Raw genomic sequence first — 23612 nt, 5'->3', positions numbered from 1 at the left:
GTCTATAACTCCAGTTCCAGGAGATCCAGCATCCTCACACAGACATACTTGCAGACAACACATCAGTGTATATAAAAGAGGGGAAAAAAAGAAAGAAAAGTAATATCTATAAAATCAAATCCATACACTGCAGTTTGAACAGCAGAATGGGCATATAGAAAATGTCATCTAGAAAGCTCTTCCATGCCTGTTCAAAGAGACTTTGAGGCTGTACCACACTGTCCCCAGGATTAACACAAGCCAAAGTCTCCCGATGTCCATCACTGGAAGAATGGAGATGCTGGTATGTTTGCATCATTTGACCACCGAGGAGCCATTACAATGGGCAGCTAGATGTATGCAACTCAACAGCACTTCAATGGAGACATGAACTACAGAATGGTTAATGTGCTGGGAACACAAGAGCTCACTAGGCAGTCAAGTGTGCAACACATCAGGAGGATTCATGCAACCCCTGGACAACGGCTTCCTCTGGAGAAAGGAGGGAAACGGGACTGGGCAGGGGACTCCAGGGGACCACAGCTTCCTCACAGAGGTTTTCATTCTTGACAAAGGAAAGTGATGTGAAGAACCTTACAAAGCCTGTTCCCCATGACAAAGTCCAGAGCGAAAAAGAAGAACACAGGAGGCAGGTCAAAGGTGAGGAGCCAGGACTCAGTCCTGAAGGCTCTGGGTGTATCTCTCTGCCCAAGGAATGCTTGGTCACTGCTGTGAGCAGAAGCCTATCAGTCCTTTCCACTATTTCCCAAGGCTGTGACTCTGGGTGACCACAAAAGTCATGGGAACAGGGGCTGGAGAGATGGCTCATTGGTTAGGAGCCCTGGCTGCTCTTCCTAAGGACCCCGGTTCAGTTTCCAGCACCCACGTGGTGGCTCACAACTATCTATTACTCCAGTTCCAGGAGACCTGATGCCCTTCTCTAGCCACTGTGGGCACCAGGAACACACAGGGCACACATACATACACACATGCAAGCAGAACATTCACACACATAAAATAAAATCTTTTTAAAAAAGCACAGGAGCATGTCAGTGCCCTGAGTGCTCCACAGTGCAGCAGATGGGCCCTCAAGCTCTGAGGGAAGGTGCGAGGCAGCCAAATGTTGCCTCGCCCTTCCTCTGGAAACACCCTGAGTATCTGTCTCTCTTTACCTTCCAACTTACCTAACGGACAGAGTGAAGTCTCCAGGGTTACTCTTACTGGGCCTTGCCAAAAAACTGCCATCGACTCCTCTGGTCAGTAGGAGATTCTCTGCCTCCACACCAGTGATGTTGGGGTGAAACCATCTGGAAGGAGGAAAAACGACATTGAGAAGCAGAGGCCTCAGTAGCACCCCCACCACCACAGCTGAGCGCCCTCACACCATGTGGTGGAGGCCTGTGAGCAGTGGCTGACAGCCAGCCTCCAGGATAGCCCTTCACCTCTCCTTAGTCCCTCCCCTGCCTGGGTGGGACACTGGGATCCTGCCATCCCGCAGGCCCTGGAGGTGGGAGAGGGGCGTGGCCAGTGGGGCTGGGCTGTTCACACAATGCACTCGTGGATTTGTCTGCCCAAAAGATCATCCACATGGTCAGGAAATTGTCTGATGCAACAAAACCAGACAAACACAAACTACTTCATGAATAAGGACAGGTACTGAGGCTCACAAGAGCCAAGTTCTCACTGCTAGGGTGGGGAGGGGCAGAACACTCGCAAGGGAACCGACTGCAATGGAAGACACCCATGTAAACGCAACATCCTAATACATATGTAGAGACAAATACATAGATATATGAACAGAACAAGGTATTTCCAGAAATAAATATAAGTTGCCTCCCCACAGAATACTTGCTCAAAAGACAAAACAAAACAACAACAGAAAAAAATGAGCCGGGCAGTGATGGCGCACGCCTCCAGCACTCGAGGTCAGTCTGGTCTACAGAGTGAGTTCCAGGAAAGGTGCAAAGCTCCACAGAGAAACCCTGTCTCCAAAACAAAACAAAACAAAAATCTGATAAAGCATCACAGTAGAAAAATTTAGCAAGAATTTTTTTTCGAAACAGGAGTCACCATGTACCCAACCAAGGCTAGCCTAGAACTCGGACTCTCCCACTTGTAGCTTCTAGAATAAGGCTACAGATGCACACCATGCCCACAGCAGACACTACCTTACTCAACTGGCAGTCTCACCTGTTACAGGGAGCAAACTGTGCCTCCAGACCCCACACGAGGAGCTTCAAATACAATGTCCTTTAGAAGACAAAAGTGACCACTGTGGATGTCATTCACTTCAAAATATTCTCCCTAGTTTCCAGCAAGTTCTCCTTCATGTGGTTGGAGAGATGATTCAGAAGTCAAGAGTACTCATTGCTCTTGCAAAGAAACCGAGTTTAGCTTCCCCCAGCACCTACATGGTGGCTAACAACAATGTGTAACTTAGTTCCATGGGATCTGATTCCCTCTTCTGCCCTCCAGGGGCACACATACTCATCCCAGAGAGTTCTTGAGTGTGTGTGTGTGTGTGTGTGTGTGTGTGTGTGTGCACAAACACACAAAATACTTCAATAAAATATTTAAGATCTCCTTCATTCTCCTTCATGGGCTTAAATCACATGTTAACTGAATCAATGCTCAGGCTAAACGACTCTGTGTCTTTAGAGACTGACATTTCTAAATACTCTCAGGAAATGAGAGTCAATATTAAACGTTAGGAACCAAGGACTGGGGCTGTATCCCAGTGGCAGAGTGCTTGCCTAGCATGCATAGGGCCCTGGGTTCCACCCTATCTCAAAAAAAAAAAAAAAACAAAAACAAAAACCAAAAAAACAACCCAGGTGCTGGCAGCCCACGCCTTTAATCCCTGTATTCGTGAGACAGAGGCAGGTGGATCTCTGAGTTCCAGGATGACCAGAGCTACACAGAAACCCTTTGTTGAAAAACAAAACAAAGAAAGAAAAAATTTTTGGCTATAGCTTCTCTGAACTGTGGTTCCCATCTAGGTGCTCAGGGCCCCAAAGGAGTCAAAAAGCAGTTAATGGTGGGTTTCCAGCTCTTCAGTTTTTCAAAAGGCATATCGGTAATCTTGCCTTACCCACACCAGCTAATTACTCCATTAAGTCTCTTTTACTCTTGTCTACCAAACGTCCATGTTCACTTGGTGTGGTAGCCTAAAGGTGAGAGGCGTGAACACCTTCTATTTAAAACACACACACAAACAACAATCAGCTGGGTGTGGTGGCACACAGCTGTAGTCAGGCTTAGTGCTCTGGAGGTAGAAGCAGAGTGAGTTCTGCACCAAGCCAGGGAGGGCTACCCAGTAAGATCCAGCGCACACCTTTTATCCCAGCACTCAGGAGGCGGAGGCAGGAGGATCTCTGTGAGTTTGAGGCCAGCCTGGTCTACAGACTGAGTTCCAGGACAGCCAGAGCTACACAGAGAATCCCTGTCTTGAAAAAGAAAGGAAAAGGAAAAGAAGAAACTCCCCTATCTCATGACACAGGTCAGACACAGTACTGGATTTATGGTTTTGGTGTTAAAGGCATCCTCCATGGGTGAAAGTCATTTGACTGACTGTAGGGTTTCAAGGGTAAACCCAGAACCTGGTGCCAGACTGTCTTGGTTCAAATCCCAGTGAGTGACCCTTGCTAGTTATGCCTCTTAAGTCATCTATGAAGCAGGGAGAGTAACTGCCCCCATGGCAGGCACAGGGGCTTGACAGAGTGAGTTAACGTAGCTCACACAGCGCAGAACTGTCTAGAATAGTGCCTGGACGTCCCTGCGGCAGACAGTAGTGAGCAGCACCTCGATCCTCAGCGGGTGGAGGCAGGAAGATCAGAAGTTCAAGGTCAGCTGGGCAGGCTCATCAGCCACGCCTCCACTCTCCTCATCTGCATGATGTGAGTGACAGGTATGAGGACGAGTGAGTCAGGGCACCAAAAGGAACCCCACACCTGCCCCAGCTCTCTGGGTCACTGGTGCTTTTGCTTCCGAGCTCCTCCAGCCTGTCCTCAGGAACTGACCACCTCTGCCTGTGTCTGTGTGATTTAGCCGTTCTTGCTCTCCCCACCCCCTGCCAATCTGACTTTTCTGAGCAGAGCTTTGATTATTAATTCTGTGCAAATCAGCCATCGGGTGGGGACACAGCTTGCTGAGCCTCAAAGCTTCAACTGCTTTCCTCTTGATTTTCACTCTCTGGAGACAGGCTGGCCTCCGACCCTTGATCCTCCTGTCCCAGTCCAGAGCTGGGGTTCCAGGCATGGCACGATGCCTACCTCTGACCATCACTGTAGACCTTCACTTTAGCTCTTTAGTAACATGTTTCTAGATTCTCATTTTCTATATGGGTATGCTCATACCAGGGCACTCATGTGAAGACCAGAGGACCATCTGAAGTGGGTTCCCACCTTCCACCACATGGTCCTAGGGATGGAGCTCGGGTCATCAGGGTCTTCATCAAGTGCCTTCACTGAGCCATCTCGCTGACTCTTAATTATGTTTCAATCATGATGATGGATATCTTGTAGTGTTTGAAAATTACCCATAAGCCTACAACAGAGTTATTTGATTTATATTTTTATGTGTTGGAGTGTTTTACTGGTGCATCAAATGTGTGCCATGTACCCAGAAGCCAAAATGGACATCAGATCCTCTAAAGTCAGACAGTTGGGAGCTGCTACATGGGTGCTGAGAATCGAACCCTCTAGAAGGTCTAGAAGGACCCTCTAGAGGTCCTCTAGAAGAGCAACAAGTGCTCTTAACCACTAGGCTCCCTCCAGCTCCAAATCACCAGGTTATTAAAGGGCAAAATGGTGCTTCCTCTGTGAATAGTGAAGCAATCCCTGCCTCCCTCTGCAGAGTCACGGCCCACTGTCAGTCCTCCTGAGAAGGGCATGGGAGGCTCAGAAGCTGCTTCTCTCTGCAGTTATCCAGCCTGGGCCCACAGCTTACCTACTGGCCTGTTCTCTGTCCCCACCATCCTATTTTAAAAACATAAGTCTTGTAGTGTCTGAAAATTTACCCTTGAGCCTACAATCACCAGGGGTTGTTTTTTTAAGACTTCTTTGTATCTTTGATGTGTGTGGGTGTTTTGCCAGTACACCAGGGCTGGGGAGATGGCTCAGTCAGTAAAGTGCCTGCCGTGCAAACATAGATCTCTGAGTTTAGATCCCAAGCACCCATGTACAAGTTGGGTGTAGTGGTTTGTGTCTGTAACTCTAATGCTGGAGAGGTGAGGACCCCTAGAGCTTGCTGGCCAGATATTCTAGCAAAAACCTTGTGGAGATGGTTTTTCCACTTTTACATGAGCTGTAGATTCAGTGAGAAACCCTCTCCCAAAACTAAAGTCACCTGTGAGAAACTCAGCACTGTTCACACAAGCGGGGACCCAACTTTTAACCTACGACTTGAAGGTCTTCCTGTAGGAGTGCATTCTTTTTCACGAGTACAGAATATTCTACTGTGCCACCAGAGTCATATCCCTGATGTAAGAGGTTTATGCAGCTGCTTTGGTTACTCACATCTGTATTATCAGTGCGCAGGAGGCTGAGGCAGGTGGATCTTTGAGAGACAGAGGCCAACCTAGGGAACACAGCAGCAAGACTGTCTCAAAAAACAAATTGACAGTCAAGCATGGTAGTGCACATGTGCAATTCCAGCATTCACAAGGCAGGGTACAATCCAACCTTGTCTACACAGCAAGTTCCAGGCTAGCTACATAGCCAGACCTTATCTCAGAAGTAAAGGAAGGAAGGCAAGGAGGGACGGAGGGAGGGCACCCGTGATAATGCTGCACTGTGTTTGGACACATTCATATATGTAAATTAGTTTTAGAAATTAAAACCGCAGGTGAGATGGCTCAGCAGTAAAATGCTTGATTGCTGTTCAAGCCTAGCAATCCAAGTCTGATCTCCAGGACCCATGTAAAAGTGGAAGAGAATCAGTGCCATAAAGCTACCCTCTGTCCTCCACGTGCACCATGGCAAGCATGCTCCTCTCCACAATAACTGATTAATCAATAAAATGTTTAATCTATATAAGTCATTTTTCAGTTGTGTTTTGTCTTGAGACAGGGCTGCTCTGTTGCCAGGCAACACTGAGCTCGAAGGATCCGTCTGTATCATTCAAGTTCTGAGGTTATAGCACGTGCCACTAGGCCTGCTTTAAGGGACTCTTTTGTGTGGACATGTGTTGCACATGCGAAACACTGAGCTGTATCCCCAGCCCCTAACTTCTAGGGTGATAAATACTGTCGACTACCCTGGCAGGCATACCTCCACAGCCATCCCATCCCTCACCTTTCTCAACACTGCATAATCATCAAGCGCTCTGCTCCCCTGACCAGAGGAAAGTGGCTCCACCTCAATTTGCATTTCTCTGACACCTTTCCACCAATTTCCTGAGTTGTAGGCTTCTCGTCCATTTTCCCCCTCATGAGTTCAGGCTAGCTTTAAACTCTATATATAGCTGAAGATGACCTTGAATCTTGATCTTGCTTCACTCCCCAGTGCTGGGACTTTTCCCCTCTTTGAAGTTCCCTCTTATTAATATGTAGAAGCTTGTGCCATAACCAGAAAATTACCCTTAGCTACGTGTGTGGCAGGTATCTCCTTTTCCTCTCTTCCTCAGTTGTTTTTTCCTACACAAGTTCCTCTTGAGGGAGTTAAATTTGCAAGATTCTTCCACTGTGGGTTCAGAGTTTCCTGCCACGCTTAAGAGATGAACCCAAGTGAGCCCTGGCATGCACTGGAAGTGAGTTACTACAGGCCAGCTCAGACACTCAGCTTTGGGAGCAGAGAAAACACTCACAGGCCAGCAAGATGGCTCAGTGGGTTAAAGGCGCTTGCAGTCATGACTGACCATCTGGCTTTGGTCCCCAGGACCCACATGGTGAAGGAGAAAATAGACTCCCAAAGATATCCTCTGACTTTCACATGCGTATCATGGCACCCATGTGCCCTCCCCCAAAGTGTACGTACACACACACACACACACACACACACACACACACACACACACACATAAATACATAGATAAAAAGGCCAGTGAGACAGCTCAGTGAGTAAAAAGCACTTCTGCCAATCCTGGCAGCCAGAGTCAGACCCCTGGAATCAACATGGTGAAGGAGAGAACCACCTCTCCAATGCTGTCTTCTAACCACACCCAGAGACAGACAGACAGACAGACAGACAGACACACACACACACACACACACACACACACACACACACACACTTTCTCCCATTCGCAAAATAAGGAAGCAAACTTCTAAAATAAATAAAATAAAAAATTTAATGAAATCATTTTAAAAGAAAACAACGTATTCTTTTTAATGGGTCCCCTTGTGCTATGGTGACCTCTATGGTGTCCCTATGTAGCCTCTGAGCATGCTTCTCCCTCTCAGCTCCACAGTCAGATTCCTCACCCCACCTTCCCAATGAGTCCCATACTTCCCCTGGGTGACGAACAGCTTGGTGCCTTATCACAGCTCTCCACAGCCGCTACACTCAAGGCTGGACCGGCAATTCCATGGAGGTAGAGTGTTGGCGCCCACTAGGAGGTTTCCTGCGGGTTGTACCCAGCAGGACTGCATAAGAGGTTGACTGGACCACGGGCCTGGGTACCAGGTGACTGTAACTAGCAAGGGGGAGGTCTTTTGCTCCACCCCTTGGCATTGTTATAAACAGACCTTTGGAATAAAGTTCTGGGCCGGTGGATAAGGATCCAGGCTCACCCAAGTCTATCCTGCGTTTTCTCTGTTTCTCTCCCCTATTTCTAACTAAATTCTCTTATCCCTCATTCCTCAAGAGTTCCTGGGGTAAGTAAGTGTGGGGGCGAGTGCCCTAAGAGAACCGAAGATGGGTCTATTTCTTTTTCAGTGGACCCCAAACTCCTACAAAGGGCTAATATGCAGCAATGTTTTCCGGAGTCAGAATCTCACTCTGCAGCCCAGGAGGCTCTGGAGCCCTAGTCTTCTGCCTCAGTCTCCCCAGCACTGGAACATGGAACTGCAATACTCAATGGAGCCAGCAGCTCCACCTGATGACATAGAATGGCTATTGATTCTAGTACATGTCTTATACTGGACACACGCAGCTGAAGAAGCAAGTTTCCCTGTACAGGCTACTGTAGAAATGTTAAGAATTTGGACTCAGCCGGGCAGCGGCGGTGGTGGTGCACATCTGTAATCCCAGCACTTGGGAGGCAGAGGAAGGTGGATCTCTGTGAATTCAAGGCCAGCCTGGGCTAAAGAGTGAGTTCCAGGATAGGCTCCAAAACTACAGAGAAACCCTGTCTCAAAAAAAAACAAAAAAACAAAAAAAACAAAAAAAAAAAAGGGCTAGAGAGATGGCTCAGAGGTTAAGAGCACTGACTGCTCTTCCAGAGGTCCTGAGTTCAATTCCCAGCAACCACATGGTAGCTCACAACCATCTGTAATGAGATCTGGTGCCCTCTTCTGGTTGGTCATACATGCTGTATACATAATAAATAAATAAATCGTAGGAAAAAAAAAATTTCCACATTTTCACTAACTCATCGCTGGTTGAGAGAATTCTGCCAATTCTTTACCACAGCTGCCCCGACGTCCTAACAGCACTTCACCCAATTCTGTCCCAGGCCCAGCACTCAGAAAGCAATGTATTGGGAACCAACACAAATCTAAAACAACAGGGGCCAAGATTCCTTCCACACAACCAGCAGCTGAAGTAGACCGAATGGTGAAGAGCACCACACAGACCCCAAGGCAAAGCCTGGAGGTTCCTCTGACACAACCGGGAAGGTTTACCATGCTCACCGGGAAAGGAAAAGACCCACTCTCAAAACAGCTCTCCAAAGGTCAGTACAGACACAGGAGGCAAACTTCACCTTTGACCTTGAACTATGAAGTGTAATTTTTAAAAGTTTTGCTGGGCGTTGGTGGCACACGCCTTTAGTCCCAGCACTGGGAGGCAGAGGGAGGGGATCTCTGTGAGTTCAAGGCCAGCCTGGTCTACAGAGCGAGTTCCAGAAAAGGCACAAAGCTACACAGAGAAACCCTGTCTGGAAAAACCAAAACACTTTGTAAATATTGCTGAAATTTGGAGCCAATCATGGTGGTGAGCACCTGTAGCCCTGCTCTCAGAAGGGAGAGGTGGGAGTGGCCACATCTTGGGGCCAGGCTGGGCTAAACTACAGAGCCAGCCAGGGCTACATGGAGAGATACCGTCTCCAGAACATACATGTATACAGGTGAATAAAAACTGTTCTCACAAAGGTTGGCAGAGGGGCCAGAGAGTCAGCTCCAAAGTTAGAGCACTTGCTGATCTTGCAGGACTGGAGTTCAGTTCTCTGCACCCACATCAAGCAGCTCACAACCACCAGTTCAGAACTTCTTCCAGTCTCCCAAGGCACCTGCACAAATGTGTATACACATACATGTAGAACACGCATGTACACATAAATGAAAAAATTTAAATCTTTCAAAGGCATAAGATAGATAAATGGTAGAAAGCTTGCCTAAGTATGCATGTAAGGATCTGGGTTTAAGTACCAAAACTGAATGGGGAAAAAAAACAAAGAAAAAGAAAAGCATATTCTTAAGTACTTTTAGCAATAAAGAGTTATGAGATATGTAACTTACCCTGAATTTCAGAAAAGTGTTAGAAAATACTATATATCTGTAGATACACACACACATAGAGTGAGAGAAAAGAAATGATACAACAAAATGGAATTAAAATGTTAACACTAAGCTGGGCGTGGTGGCCCAGAACAGCCAGCACTATTACATAGAGAACCTTGTCTGGAAAAACAAAAACAACAACCAAAAAAAAAAAAGTTAACACTGGTGAGGCCTGGAGAGCTGGCTCACCCATGAAGAGCACCTGCTCCTCTTTTAGAGAACCTGAGTTCAGTTCCCAGCAGCCTCGGCAGTCAGCTCACACCATCTGTAACTAACTTCAAGGGATTCATCACCTCTGGACTCTTCAGGCATCTGTGCTCACATTCAGAGACCTACATCAAAGACACACACACACACACACACACACACATACACACACATTTTTTAAATAAATAAAGAGCTTAAGTTCAAAATAAATTCCAAAGAAAAGGTAGATTTTTAAAACTTCTAAAGTATAATATAAATCATAAATTTTAAAAGGTGTACAAATGTAATTAATATTGTGAGTGTAATTAATACCGTGAATGTAATTCATGCCACTGAATTGTGAACTTAAAAATAGTTATAATTGCAAATATTATGTTCATTTAAAAAAAAATAAGGTAGAACATAATCACCATACATTATATCTGTGTATGAAATTGAAGACAGTGATGTTCTAAATTAGAAAGTGGTGATGGTGTCATGGGCCTATGAAGATGCTGGACTAAAGTCTATCAAATTGTGCAAACAGGCAAATTGTATACTATGTGAATTACTGGTCGATCAAGATTTTATAAAATGTAAAAAAAAAAAATTTAAAGGTTTGTATATTTTTAAAAACACTATAAAAGTAACTTTTTTGGTGTTTGTTTGTTTGTTTGTTTGTTTTTGAGACAAGTCTCACTGTGTAACTCAGGCTGGCCTCCAAGTGGCAGTCCTCCTGCCTCAGCCTCCAAACTGCTAGTATTATAGTGAACAACTCCATGCAACCTGAAATCAAAGTTAGTAGCTAGTCTACTACTTATATCTAACTCAGAGCGGCATGGGTCCTCACCCTGGCGATCCCAAGTTTCCTCTCTTCCCTAGAGCATCACTACAGACACAGAGGGAGGTTGTGGGAGGTCCTGTGAGAACTGTTCCAGCGCCCCAGGTGAGGTCCAGTAAAGATCCCTTTACCCCTTAGCAGTATCAGAAGCAAGTGATAAGGCAGGTGGCCCTTTGCTTACCCTTCCATTAAATCAGCTGCAGTATTTCATCTACAACTTGTAATTATGCCCATCCTGTTATTATGAGTGAGCAGATGAGTGCTGTTTCCAGGGGAACCACAGAAACCAGTATTTAGTGCAGAGGACCAACAGAGGAAAGGTTTAATAAGCATTAGTTTCCCGCTGTTGTTGCTGGTGGATGTCCCGAGGGACAGAGCTCTTATGCGTAATTATGATTCTTTCCCACAAGCTGTTAGTGTGTCATTTCAGTTCCACTGTCTTTCCAGACACTTCGCTTCTGTGTGGCTCCGGGGCTGTCCCTACGGTGTTTCAAACAGATCGAAGTTTCCATGCCATAAGCCATCCTTGAGCTGGAGTATACATTCAACCCACTCTTAGCTAATTTTTCAAAAAGCATTTCTGATGACCAAAGCCTTTCCCTCAAACTATACGGACATTAGTGGTCGGCAGCACGCTCACTAGTGAGGAGCAGTGAATCCAGCTGCTGAGAAGATGCAGAGAAATGACGAGATTCATAGGAATGTGGATTCTAGGACTGACCTCCAGGGCTCTGTGCACTTGCAGAGATTTTGTGTGTTTGTCTTTAGTATCTGGCTTATGATTATGTGTATATGGTGTGTGTGTATGAGAGTAGCTGCATGCCACAGTGCGCTACAGAGGTCAGAGGACAAATCCTGGGAGTCAGTGTTCTCCTTCACAAGAGGAGCCAGGACTGCGTTCAGGTGGTCAGGCGTTTCCAGCAGCCCAAGCTAGCTAACTTCAAACTCCCGGATCCTCTGGCCTCTACCAGCCGAGTGCTACGAATATAAGCCTGGACCACCCTAGATTCTGGCTCAACTACTCTGGACATTAAGTACTGAAACAAACAAAAGAAACAAACAGGGGTTGGGGATTTAGCTCAGTGGTAAAGTGCTTGCCTAGCAAGCGCAAGGCTCTGGGTTCGAGCCTCAGCTCCACAAAAAAAAAAAGAAAAAGAAAAAAAAAAAGAAAAGAAAAGAAAGAAACAGACAGCTCTTTCTCCTACCTTCTACCCAGCAGAGTTTACCACCAGGGAGCAGCCTACAAACCAGCCACACCTGCACACATGGGACTGTGTCTGTATTATCTGGAGAAGAAAGGCACACAGCATGACTCAAAGAGCTTACCAACAAAGTGACTGATACTCAGTGACCAAGAAGATTCAGGACAGCTGGTGTGTGGTTCAGTGAAAGAGCTTATGCTATACTTAATCCCCAGTGCCACTATATAATTGAATAAACGTCACAGACACTGGAGGGAGAGAAGAAGTGAGTGCTAGTCTCTCTCTCATTCTGAGACTTGCCACCCATGCCAGTCTCTTGAAACCACCTATATTAAGGATCGAACATGGCATGGTTCATGCCTGTAATCACAGCACCTGGAAAGCAGACAGGGAGGTGGATTGCCACAAGTTCAAACCCAGCCAGTGAGTCCCAGGCCAGCCATGGCTACATAGTGAGTCCCTTCTCAAAACCAAGAAGGACCTGTGGTCATAATATGTCTCAGGTGGATTCCAGCCATTTCACAGAAAGAGGCGCATGCTCCCTCCCGAGCATCCCCGGCAGAAGAACATAAAAAAGAGCCTCAATGCCAGGCGGCGGAGGCGCACGCCTTTAATCCCAGCACCCTGAAGGCAGAGGCAGGTGGATTTCTGTGAGTTTGAGGTCAGCATGGTCTACAGAGCAAGTTCCAGGACAGCCAGGGAGGACTACACAGAGAAACAATGTCGAAAGAAAGAAAGAAAGAAAGAAAGGAAGGAAGGAAGGAAGGAAGGAAGGAAGGAAGGAAGAAAGAAAGAAAGAAAGAAAGAAAGAAAGAAAGAAAGAAAGAAAGAAAAAGGAAAAGAAAGGAAAGGAAAGGAAAAGAAGAGCCTCAAGTCAGCATCTGAAACAGGCTTTACAACTTACTACACAGAAGCCCTCTGCTGGGTGAGCTTGAAGAAATAAAGGGCATAATCCTGCAAGAGTTACAAACTCAAGCCAGGTGGAAGCCCAGAACCCAGGCTTGTAAGTTCAAAGCCAGCTCTGCTACACAGCAAGTTCTGGAGGCCACTCTGGGGTACATGAGACTGTTTCAAAACAGCAAACACACAAAACCTGACATGACAGTACACATCTATAATCCCAGCACACAAGGTGGAGGGAAGAGGATGAGAAGTTCAAGGCCACCCTCAGTACACAGAGAGACTGGGGCAAGCTTGACCTAGATGAGACCCTGCCTCAAAAATTTAAAAAAAAAAAAAAAGTTTTTAAGTATACAAAGCAAAACTATTTAAAGGGGATTCAAAGAGAATCTATATCCTGAATTAGGGAGTAGGGAGCAGGCATAGGCATGTATATACTTCAGTGGTAGAGCACTTGCCTAACATGCAGGAGGTCCTGGGTTCAATCCTCAGTACTGCATTAATTAATTAATTAAAATCCAAAGCTCTGCTCCTTAGGGATAGGAACCTGTGACAAGTTGGGGGAAAATGGTGTGTGTGTGTGTGTGTGTGTGTGTGTGTGTGTGTGTGTGTGTATGATGTTTGTGTGTGTGTGTGTATGATGTTTGTGTGTGTGTGTGTGTGTGTGTGTGTATGATGTTTGTGTGTGTGTATGATGTTTGTGTGTGTGTGTGTGTGTGTGTGTGTGTGTGTGTGTGTGTGTTTGAGACATAGTCTATGTGGTCCTGGCTATCCTGGAGCTTGCTATGTAGACCAGGCTGGCCTCAAACTCAGAGATTCTCCTTCCTCTACCTCCCAAGTGCTGGATTCAAGGTGTGCACCACAGGCTAATAATAAGATAAAATGTAATAAAGCAAGTACTCACGAAACAACAGAACGTGACAGTGCTGACGTCTGTTCTCTGAGATTCTCCCGGCCCGAGGGCTACAGGAAGAGCAGCTGCAGTGCAGGAGTTAGAGTTGGAGGACTACAGTCTCCTTCCAGCTCCTGGCCAGCAAACAAGTGGCCCTGTTCTACCCTTCTCACCTCTGGCCCCAGAAAAATCACATCTTGCAGGGGGAGCACTCTGTGCAGATGACAGTGGTCCTCTTCCCTAGTTAAATGTGAGTATTCTCTAGGAAAAGGCTAAGTCCCGGGAAAGGTAGTCATAAGGGACAGCAATCTAAGCAAGATGTTACAAAAAGTCGCAAGAACAGCTCTTCTGGGGCAGCAGATGCTCTGTCCGTATAAATCACTGTGGGGTAGCAGACACTCTGTCGTACAAATCTGTCTTCTGGAGTCTTCACTGGTCAGCATCTCCACTCTGATGACAAGGCAATTTAAAAAAAAAAAAAAAAGCCTCCTTCCAGAGTGCTTCTCCCCCACTTCAAAGCCTCATTCACCCTGTCTGATCTCGCTGAACCCCTCCTGCGGCGATCCTGCCTTCCCAGGAGCCAGAAAGATATTTTTAAACAGATCAGCTCATGCCACTCCCCATCACATCCTTCTATGGTTTTTTCATTGCTCTGAGGTGCACATGACACTGAAGACCTTAGGAGTCCCCACAGGGCTGGGGGTGTAGCTCAGTGGGGGAGCACAGGCTGAGCACACCTGAGGCCCTAGGCTCCATCCCCAGCACAAGAAAGGGAGACAAAAGGATTCCTTCATAGTCCAATTCCTACCCCGCATGCACCCCCTAGTCTCACAGGCTCTGCGCATGCTCCCTCCATGCTCCCTCCGGCTCATCAAGCACCCCTGGGACTTCCCCCAGCTCAGCACTTTAAAGCACTGTTTCCTCAGACCTGAAACACTCAATGCCTAGCACAGGAGCTGGTATACAGTAATCCCACGGAGTACAGTAATCCCATGGAGTTCAGTAAGCCCTGAGTAGAGCATGCCTGAAATCACTCAGGAGGCTGAAGCAGGAGGGTCTCACATCCCAGAGAGCCTGGATTAAGTGAGACTCTGTCTCTAAATAAATAAGCCAGGCGTGGTAGCACACACCTATAATCTCAGAACTATGGAGGCAGAGGCAGGAGGATCACGAGTTCGAAGACATCCTCAGCTACATGTAATATTTTAGACCAGCCAGGCTACATGAGACCCGTCAAAATGAAAATAAATTTGTCAGTGACTAGACAGTTTCATCACTGTGGGCCAGTGCAATAAGGACTTGTTATAGCATTTGTTTCTGGTTTGTTTTTTTAAGTCCATGTCTTCCTATACCCAGGCTGGCATCAAGTTCACAGTAACTCTCCTGCCTCAGCCTCCTGGGAGCTGGGATTACAGGTATGCACCAGCAAACCTGGAATTATCTTTAGATAATTCTAAAAAATATATTATGTGGACTTGAGTGTTTGCTCAGTATGCATGAGGCTCTGCATTCAATACCAGCACAAGAATTGAAGTGGAGTATGGTAGTACATGCTTGTAACACCAACACTCAAGAGAGGCAGAGGTAGGAGGGTTCTCAGTTTGAGACCAGCCTGAACTACATAGAAACACCTTGTCTCTAAACTAATTAATTAAAACAGACTGTGTGTGTGGACAGACACACACATTACTTAGGTACATATACACACACACAGTTGCACATATGTGTACATTACAATATGTACAAGCAAATGTGTTCTACACAGTATTTCACACACTGATCAACTGTAGATCTCAACTTGGAACTGGTTTTAGCCAACTCATCTGCTGCTGGTAAAGAAGCCAGACTCCTCCATAAACGCAATGCTCCTTGCAAAGATGCACAATCCAGATCCATGCCAGCTCTGTCAAGTACCACAGCACCTTTGCTAAATGCACAATACAATCTCAAAGCCATGACAATGAATCAGGCTGCACTGTAGAGCACTTGAACCCATCTGAGGGGTCTCAAGCACTGGTACAATCCAAAACTCCCCTGGCACCTGCCAAACAGCAGTGTTTGCCCTTCCCCTGAAAATGCCAATCTCAGATGGCAAGTACCCTGTTCTCAAAAGCAAAAAGCAATTAGTTCAGTGTCCCGTCCTTCTGTGGCTGCCTAACTACGTCCACCAGGGCCTGCTGGTGACAATTACAAACATGACTTGGCACTGCCATTCCAAGATCATGTGCGTCTCCTAACAGTGTGTACAATGAGCGTGAGCAAGAATGGAAAGCAACTGGTCCAGCCCATGCTCTTGGGCAACTCCAGCCCAAACCTTGGCTTTCTGTAGGGCCACAACATGAATAAAGAGATTCCACTGGAGAGGCACGGGAACTGCTGGTTTTCAGCAGCACAAGCTTGCTTACTCCCCCAGGAGATAAACCAATGTGGCTGCCAGGGAGCACCTGGGACAAAATGTACTTGACTGCAATGACAAACCAGAGCCCTCCAGTCTGAGGACAGCTCAACATTCCACCCTCAGCCCAAGTCATCACATGCATCTTTTGGAGAAGCAAAAGCAGACTGAAGGAAGAAGGCCGGAAAAGACAGGCAGTTTTGTCAGCTGTGAGGACAAGGTAGAGCACATATGAAATTTTAACACCTAAGTTCATTATTCTCTCAGCTGAGTTCCCCAGGACCAGTCATTTAGGTATTCTATGCCTCAGTTTCCCCACCTTCAAGGCTGAGAAGCCAACATACTGAATATGCCAACATGCTAGTTACTGAATGTTCAAAAATATCTAAAGCCTGCAGACACTAATCAAAATGAACTATTTTAGGACACACTTTCAATCCCAGCATTCAAGAGGCAGAGGCAGATGAGTCTCTGTGAGCTCAAAGTCAGCCTGCTCTACATAGCAAGTTCTAGACCACCCAGTGTGACATAGTGAGACCCTGTCTCTAAAAAGAAAAAAAAGTTTATTATGATAATTAAGTAAAAAAAAAAAAAAAGTCAATTTGGTGATTGTCATTCAAGTGTCAGTTCCTACAATCACTTCCTCAAAAAGACCTTTCCTGAATCCTCATCAAAACTCAGTGTCTTCTCAGATCCTCAGGCCAGCAAGATGGCTCAGGGGTAAATGCACTTGCCTAACAACCTGACTCAATCCCTAGAATGCTCCTAAAGGTGGAAAAGAGAGAAGTGACTCCACAAAGTTGTTTTCTGGCCTCCCCACGGGAGCACCCAACAATTAAACAGAACATCTTCCTTTACGAAAAGAACCAAGGCCATTCGGAACTGGCATGAAGACAGAGAAACATCTGTGAAAGAGAAGAGAGTCAAGAAACAAACCCACATGAAGGTCAAGTGTTTTTCAACAATGGAGCAGCCTCTACGGTGGAGACAGGCTCCCTAGCAGAAATGCTGGGGGCAACTGAGCAGCCACGGTAGAGAGCTAGCAGGTACCCACACTTCACACAATAATGAATTATTGGCCTCTGCAGGAATAAGGCATGGGTGTGGTACACATGCCTGTAAAACACCCATACATACAAAATAAAAATAAACCTTTAAAAAAAAAAAAAGAGCTGGGGGGCTGGGGATTTAGCTCAGTGGTAGAGTGCTTGCCTAGCAAGCACAAGGCCCTGGGTTCGATCCTCAGCTCAAAAAAAAAAAAAAAATTATGGCTCAGTGGGTAAAGGCACCTGCTGACCACCCTGACAACCTGAGTTCAATCCCCAGGACAACCTGTGCAAGAATAGAACCTCTGATCTTCATATACTGGGAAAACTACACATGCACCCCAAGTAAATGTTTGTTTGTTTTAAGAGAGTGAGACAGGCTGGGGAGATGGCTCAGCGATAAAGGCATTTGCTCCCAAGCCTGACGACCTGAGTTCAATCCCTGGAACCTGTGTGGTGGGGAGAGCCAAGTTCCACAAGTTGTCCTTTGACCTACAAATGCACACCTGGACATAGGCCCACAATGATGAATAAATATAAAAAGGAAAAAAACTTTCAATAGTCAAATATCAGGACAGCTTCCTCCCCCCCAAAAGAGTTCCTATTGTCTAACTCAATTTATCTAAAATTCTAAGAAATGCTAACTAATGATGGCAACAATGTAACGGTGGTCAAGGGACCAGAAAGGGCAGGTAAGAGTGAGCTGAGAAGCCTGGCGGTGGTGGCGCATGCCTTTAATCCCAGCACTCGGGAGGCAGAGCCAGGAGGATCTCTGTGAGTTCGAGGCCAGCCTGGTCTACAGAGAGAGATCCAGGAAAGGCGCAAAACTACACAGAGAAACCCTGTCTTGAAAAAAATTAAAAAAAATAAAATAAAATAAAAAGGAGTAAGCTGAGAACCTCAGCAGGAGTAGTGGGTATGTTCATTATCTTGACTGCTGTAATGGTTTCCCAGGGGTGCACAGAAGTCAAGGCTTATCCAACTGTCCGCTGAATTAGATGCAGCTTATCTCAATACAGCTGACTTAAAAACTAAATAAACCAAGCTCCTGTAGAGATCTAGCCTGTAATGCCAGGACTTAGGGGGTTGAGGTTAAGGAAATGTAAATTGGAGGCTAACCTGGGCAACATAATGAGGGACCCTGTCTCAATCCATCAACCTCACAACTTAAAAAAAAAAAAAAAAAAAAAGAATATACAAGGGTCACTTTATGTGTGCTGGGTTCCATAATGGGAATCTTCGGGAAAAACTTACTTTCCTGTAACAGGTGCATGAAGCACCAGGGCTGGGGAGAAGGGATGACTGTATTCCAAACTGTCATTCTGACCACTTGCTGATTAGGCTGAGCCCACACTGCCCTACTGCTCCACTAAGAAGCTGGACAATGTAGGGTCTATTGCTCCTCGCCCCTCTCCCCACCCCCAGTGCTGTCTTTTTGTCTCCTAAAGCAGCAGATTCTTGCTAGTCTGGAAGAGCAGACAAAAGGGACGAAAGACTCAATGACTGTCTGACAGATTAAAGAATAGACAACTGTTTTATTTAAAAGCTCCCTGAAGAATTAGAACATTTGAGTTCTATACACTGTTTTGCTGAAATGGAGTTAGATGTTACCCGGATCTGCAAGCACAGGCCAAGAGACCTGTCACTCATTTCCTACAAGTTTTCAATTTTCCTTTTTTCCTCCCTTTTTTTGGTTTCTGAACCATGAAGGAATACCATGCAGGTGTATTTCTGAGGAGCTAATATTTTGAAAGGTCTCTTGTTCGAGTACATGCCAACAGCTTGAAATCGTTTTTCAAATGTCTCAGTTGGTGGCCATAAAACTGAAGCGTCATGGAAAAGAATAGACAATGGGATGTGTGTGTGAGTGGTCTAGGAGAAGTACATCCTTATTTAAGAACCAGAGGTCACACTAGTGTTTAGCAACAAAATTACAGCTTACAAATAATTAGCAACAGTTACAGAACAATAAAAGCAACATAGTTATTAACATCCAGATTCTGTCTCCACCACTTATGAGGGCAACAGACGACAATTTGCTTGATTCTGAAAACTCAATTTGCTCATCTTTGGAAAGGAAGACCACCGCTGACCACACAGGACTGCAGTACTAAAACATGTTCGGCTGGCCTCTAGTAAGAGCAAAGTCAGTGTCAGCAATTGAGTCTTGTTACCTTGAAGTTTCAAAGGAGCCCATTAACTTACTAATCCTCCTCCTGACCTTAGCTTCAAATCCTGTCCTGTCACGAGCACGTTACTTGGGAGCCTCAGTTTCCACATCCGTAAAACGGGAACACACTAGTTACCGGAGGGAAGGATCCCTCCCTCCCACCTTTCAAAGCGAAGATGACAGGGGTAAGGAATACTCTCAAACGCGCGGGAGACAGCGTCAGTTTTCCCACTTCTGGCACTTTAGGGGCGAGGGCGAAGACGCAGAAAGGGGGCACCTAAAAGGGTCCCGCGTGAAGGCCCCGCGACGGCCCAGGCGCCTCCCCGAGCGCGCGGGGTTATTTCGGAATCCCCAGGAGGCGACGCTCATGAGGCAATGGGTCAGGAATGCGGCGGCCGGCCGGGCCGCGGGTGTCCCCACGGGCATCCCGGGCCGCGAGAGCAGGAACTTGGGGCGGCAGGAAATGAATGGGGACCCGCAGGCGGGGCGGTGTGGCAGCGGGGACGCCGGACCGACGGGGAGACCGGGTGTACCCCGCTACGACCGGGCAGCACCGAGGCGGCGGGGACCCAGGCCGCGGCCCGGCCCCTGCGGGCGGCTCACCTCCGCGATGTCATGTTCCTCCCGCCTCCGGCTCCGCACGGACCCGCTGCTCGCTCAGGCTCCGCGGGGCGCCGTCACATGGGGGGACCCGAGCGAGGCTCCGCTGGGGAGCCGACACGGGTGCAGGCAGAGCCGGCCGGCCGCGCGAACAACCCCCGCCAGGCCTGGATCCCGGAGACTGCGCGGCCGCCCCGCCTTCGCCCCCGCCCCTTGCCGCCGGCGCCGGAGTGACGTCAGCACCGCGCCGCCTCCACTTCCTGCTTCCGTTGTGCCCGGCCCTGCCCGAGGGCTTCCTCCGAAGTAGAGAAGAGCGGTACGCCAGTTCGTGGGAGGGATTCCTCCTCTAAACCTGGGACGCCGCACACCGATGGGAGTACACTCTGCGCCTCCAGTGCACATGTGAAAAGAAATAAGCAGGGATGGGGAGGCGGCTCAGCCGTCAAGAGCGATTGCTGCTGCCCTTGCAGAAGCCCGGAGTTCGGTTCCCAATCCCTGTATAGGACGGCCCACAACCTCCTGTACCTCCAGCTCCAGAGGATTCACCGTCCTCTTTTGGGCTCCACGGACACTGCACTCAGCGTGCACATACCCATACATATACACATAATTACGTGTTTTAAGGTTTATTCCTTTTGACGGGCAGTGGAGGCACACTCCTTTAATCCCAGCACTCGGGAGGCAGAGGCAGATGAATCTCTATGGAGTTCAAGGCCAGCCTGGTCTACAAAAGTGAGTTCCAGGACAGCCAGAGCGACCCAGAGAAACCTTGTCTCGAAAAAACAAAACAAGGAGTTGGGGATTTAGCTCGGTGATAGAGCGCTTGCCTAGCAAGCTCAGGGCCCCAGGTTCGATCCTCAGCTTAAAAAAAAAAAAAGTTTAAGCCGGGCGGTGGTGGTGCACGCCTGTTCGGGAGGCAGAGCCAGGCGGATCTCTGAGTTTGAGGCCAGCCTGGTCTCCAAAGCGAATTCCGGGAAAGGCGCAAAGCTACACAGAGAAACCCTGTCTCCAAAAACAAAAAAGTTTAACTAGCTTAACTGCTGATTCTCTCCAGCCGCCCCTGATGGTTTTGTTTTGTTTTATTTTTTTTTGGGGGGGGGGACGCTATTTGTTTGTTTTTGGGGTTTTTTGGGGGGGTGAGACAGGATTTCTGTGTGTAGCTTTGTGCTTTTCCTGGAACTCACTTTGGAGACCATGCTGGCCTCGAACTCACAGAGATCCACCTGCCTCTGCCTCCCAAGTGCTGGGATTACAGGCGTGAGCCACCAACACCCGGCGTGCTTGTTTTATTTTGTTTTGTTTGTATTGTTTTTCTAAATTAAGAAATTTCACCTTTTCACTTAAAAGAAGTACGCTACTTGGAGGGGAAGAGGGCCTATGTTAGATAAATGAGGTTTTTTTGTTTTTGTGGTGGTTTTTGTTTTGTTTTGTTTTTGAACAGCTGCACCTTGATGAAGCTTGAAATTAAAAATGATGAACTGGGAGCTGCACAGATGGATCAGCAGACTGGAGAGAGCTAGCTGCTTCTGCGGAGGGCGAGGTTCAATTCCCAGCGTCCACTTGGTGGATGACAACTATCTGTAACTCCAGCTCCAAGGACGCCCTCTTCTGGACGGACCTATGAGCACTGTTTCTGGAGCCTTCTGATTAATAGTTTCAGACTGCAGTTGGTTGTGGATAACAGAGAAAGGAAAACTCAGGAAAAGTAGGAAAAGCTAACAGCATGACCATTTTTTTTTTATTTATTTATTTATTTATTTTTTATTTTGGTTTTTTGAAACAAGGTTTTTCTGTGTTGCCCTGGCTGCCCTGGAACTCGTTCTGTAGACCTGGCTGACCTCAAACTCAGAGGTCTATCTACATGCCAACCCCTCCTGAGTCCCAGGATTAAAGGTGTGTGACACCAAGCTGGGCTATGATCATTTCTTTAATTTCATTTATTCTTGTTATTGGGGGAAGGGAGGCATGTGCATGCCTCAGCCTGTGTATGGAGGTGAGAGAACACCTTTCTCAGGGTCAGTTCCAGATATCTAACCCAGGTCTACAGTCTTTTGCTGAAAGCATCTTTATCAATGGAGCCATCTTGCTGCCCCTGTGTCACCATTTTAAGTAGGGTAGTTAGCATAGTCTTTTCTGAAGTGACATTTGAGTGTTTGTTGAATATTTACCTGATAAAGTAGCAATCAAAGTATGTGGAAGATGTATCTAGGTTCCATGTCTGTGCCATTTTTACATACAGGTTATAAACACCTTTGGGATTCAGTGTTCTGCTGGGGTCCCCGAGCTCATCCCCATGGACACTGAGGAGTATGTGATCTCATCCACAGTACAGCCCCAATACTCTTTACACTGAATCCTTCAATAGCTTCTCGCTGCCTTTAGGGTACAGTCCAACTATTTGGAACAAATACATGGCCTAATCCCTCATCTTCCCATCACTCACCTCATTCTCTATGACACTCCCCGAATGCTGAGGGACCTCAGTCCTGCCCCCGCATGTTGTGAAATAATCTACTTCCTCCCTCTGGAGGGGTTTCCCCCGTAAGGACTCAGGTTTCTGCCCCTAACCTCAGACTGGAGGCGACTTCCTCTGGGATAAGAAGCCTCGCCTATCTACATGGTCCAAAGACAGCTGTCCTTGCTTGGTCCGAAGACAGCTGTCCTCGCTTAGGACTCCTTCCGGGCCCTTCATCGGGAATCTAAGAGGAAGGGTCATAACACTCAGTTCCTGCATCTGCCCACAAGGATGGTGGATGTCACAGGCAAGCCAAAGGGCCTCCTTTAGGTCAGTTTCCCTCTCTGCCCTACAGGGTGAGTTAGTGAAGCACTCAGAGTGGTGCCTGCTAGACTGAGTTCTTGGCAGACACCATTTCTCATCAGCTCCTCTTCAAAGGCGCCTTGGAGCTCTTTGAGTGTGGAAAATGCTGTAGGCTGTATTCTGTACACTCTATTGAGAGCTATCTAAATGTATCTAGAACACAACTGGAATTGTGTCACTCTTTTGTTCTGGGAAGGAGGCCTAAGGCCTTGAACATTAAGCTGGAATCTTCCCATTTACACCAGACCCTTCCAAATATGGCTGACGCCAATACCATCACATAACCCAGGACAGTTGCCGAAGGTATCATTCTTCCTCTTTCTGGCATAGTTGCTTTTCAGAGTTTAGTTATTTGGGTCTAGACTATTCTTCTCATTTTTTAAATTTTTACTTATTTATTTTTGATTTTTCAAGACAAGGTTTCCTTGTGTGACTCTGGCTGTCCTGGAACTTACTCAGAAGACTGGGTTGGCCTTGAACTCAGAGATCTGCCTATCTCTGCCTCCCAGACAGGACCTCCATTTGTCAAGGATCATAGTCACATAGAGTAACCTGAAACCCACCAGGCTGGCCCCAAACTTCCAAGCACCTCAACCTTCAAAATTGCTAGGCATGCATCACCAAAATCAGTGAATTTTTTTTAAATTTAGATTTATTTTATTTTGAGTTATGTGTATATGTGGGGGGGTGCTTATAAGTGCAGTGCCTGCAGAATTCAGAAGGGGTGTAGGATCCTCTGGAACTGGAGTTACAGACAGCTGTGAGGATTCTGGGTGGATTCTGGGAAACAAACCCAGGTCTTCTATAAAATCTCTGAGCCAGAGGTGTAGTTGAGGATGACCTTGATCCTAATCCTCCCGCCCTCCCTCCAAACTCTGGGATTGCAGGCACATAATTCTGTAATTATACACACAAAATTCTTGAA

The 23612-nt window shown here is 46.9% G+C and overlaps 1 protein-coding gene across 2 annotated transcripts in view; it reads right to left on the bottom strand.

The window, feature by feature from the left end:
* Positions 1-20069, bottom strand: part of Ptpn11 (protein tyrosine phosphatase non-receptor type 11) — a 65029-nt gene extending 44960 nt beyond the window's left edge. For both annotated transcript variants that reach the window (XM_036171843.1, XM_036171844.1), the window contains exons 1-2: positions 19873-20069; positions 1164-1286 (exon numbers count right to left, since the gene is read on the bottom strand). In XM_036171843.1, coding sequence (XP_036027736.1) covers positions 1164-1286; positions 19873-19886 — 137 coding nt within the window. In that variant the 5' untranslated portion in view covers positions 19887-20069. The remainder of the gene's footprint in view (positions 1-1163; positions 1287-19872) is intronic.
* Positions 20070-23612: the final 3543 nt, after the last annotated feature.

This window comes from Onychomys torridus, chromosome 22 (assembly GCF_903995425.1).
Source record: "Onychomys torridus chromosome 22, mOncTor1.1, whole genome shotgun sequence".
NCBI lineage: Eukaryota > Metazoa > Chordata > Mammalia > Rodentia > Cricetidae > Onychomys > Onychomys torridus.
Note: the sequence above shows the minus strand (reverse complement) of the source record. Positions and strands in the feature narration are given on the sequence as shown.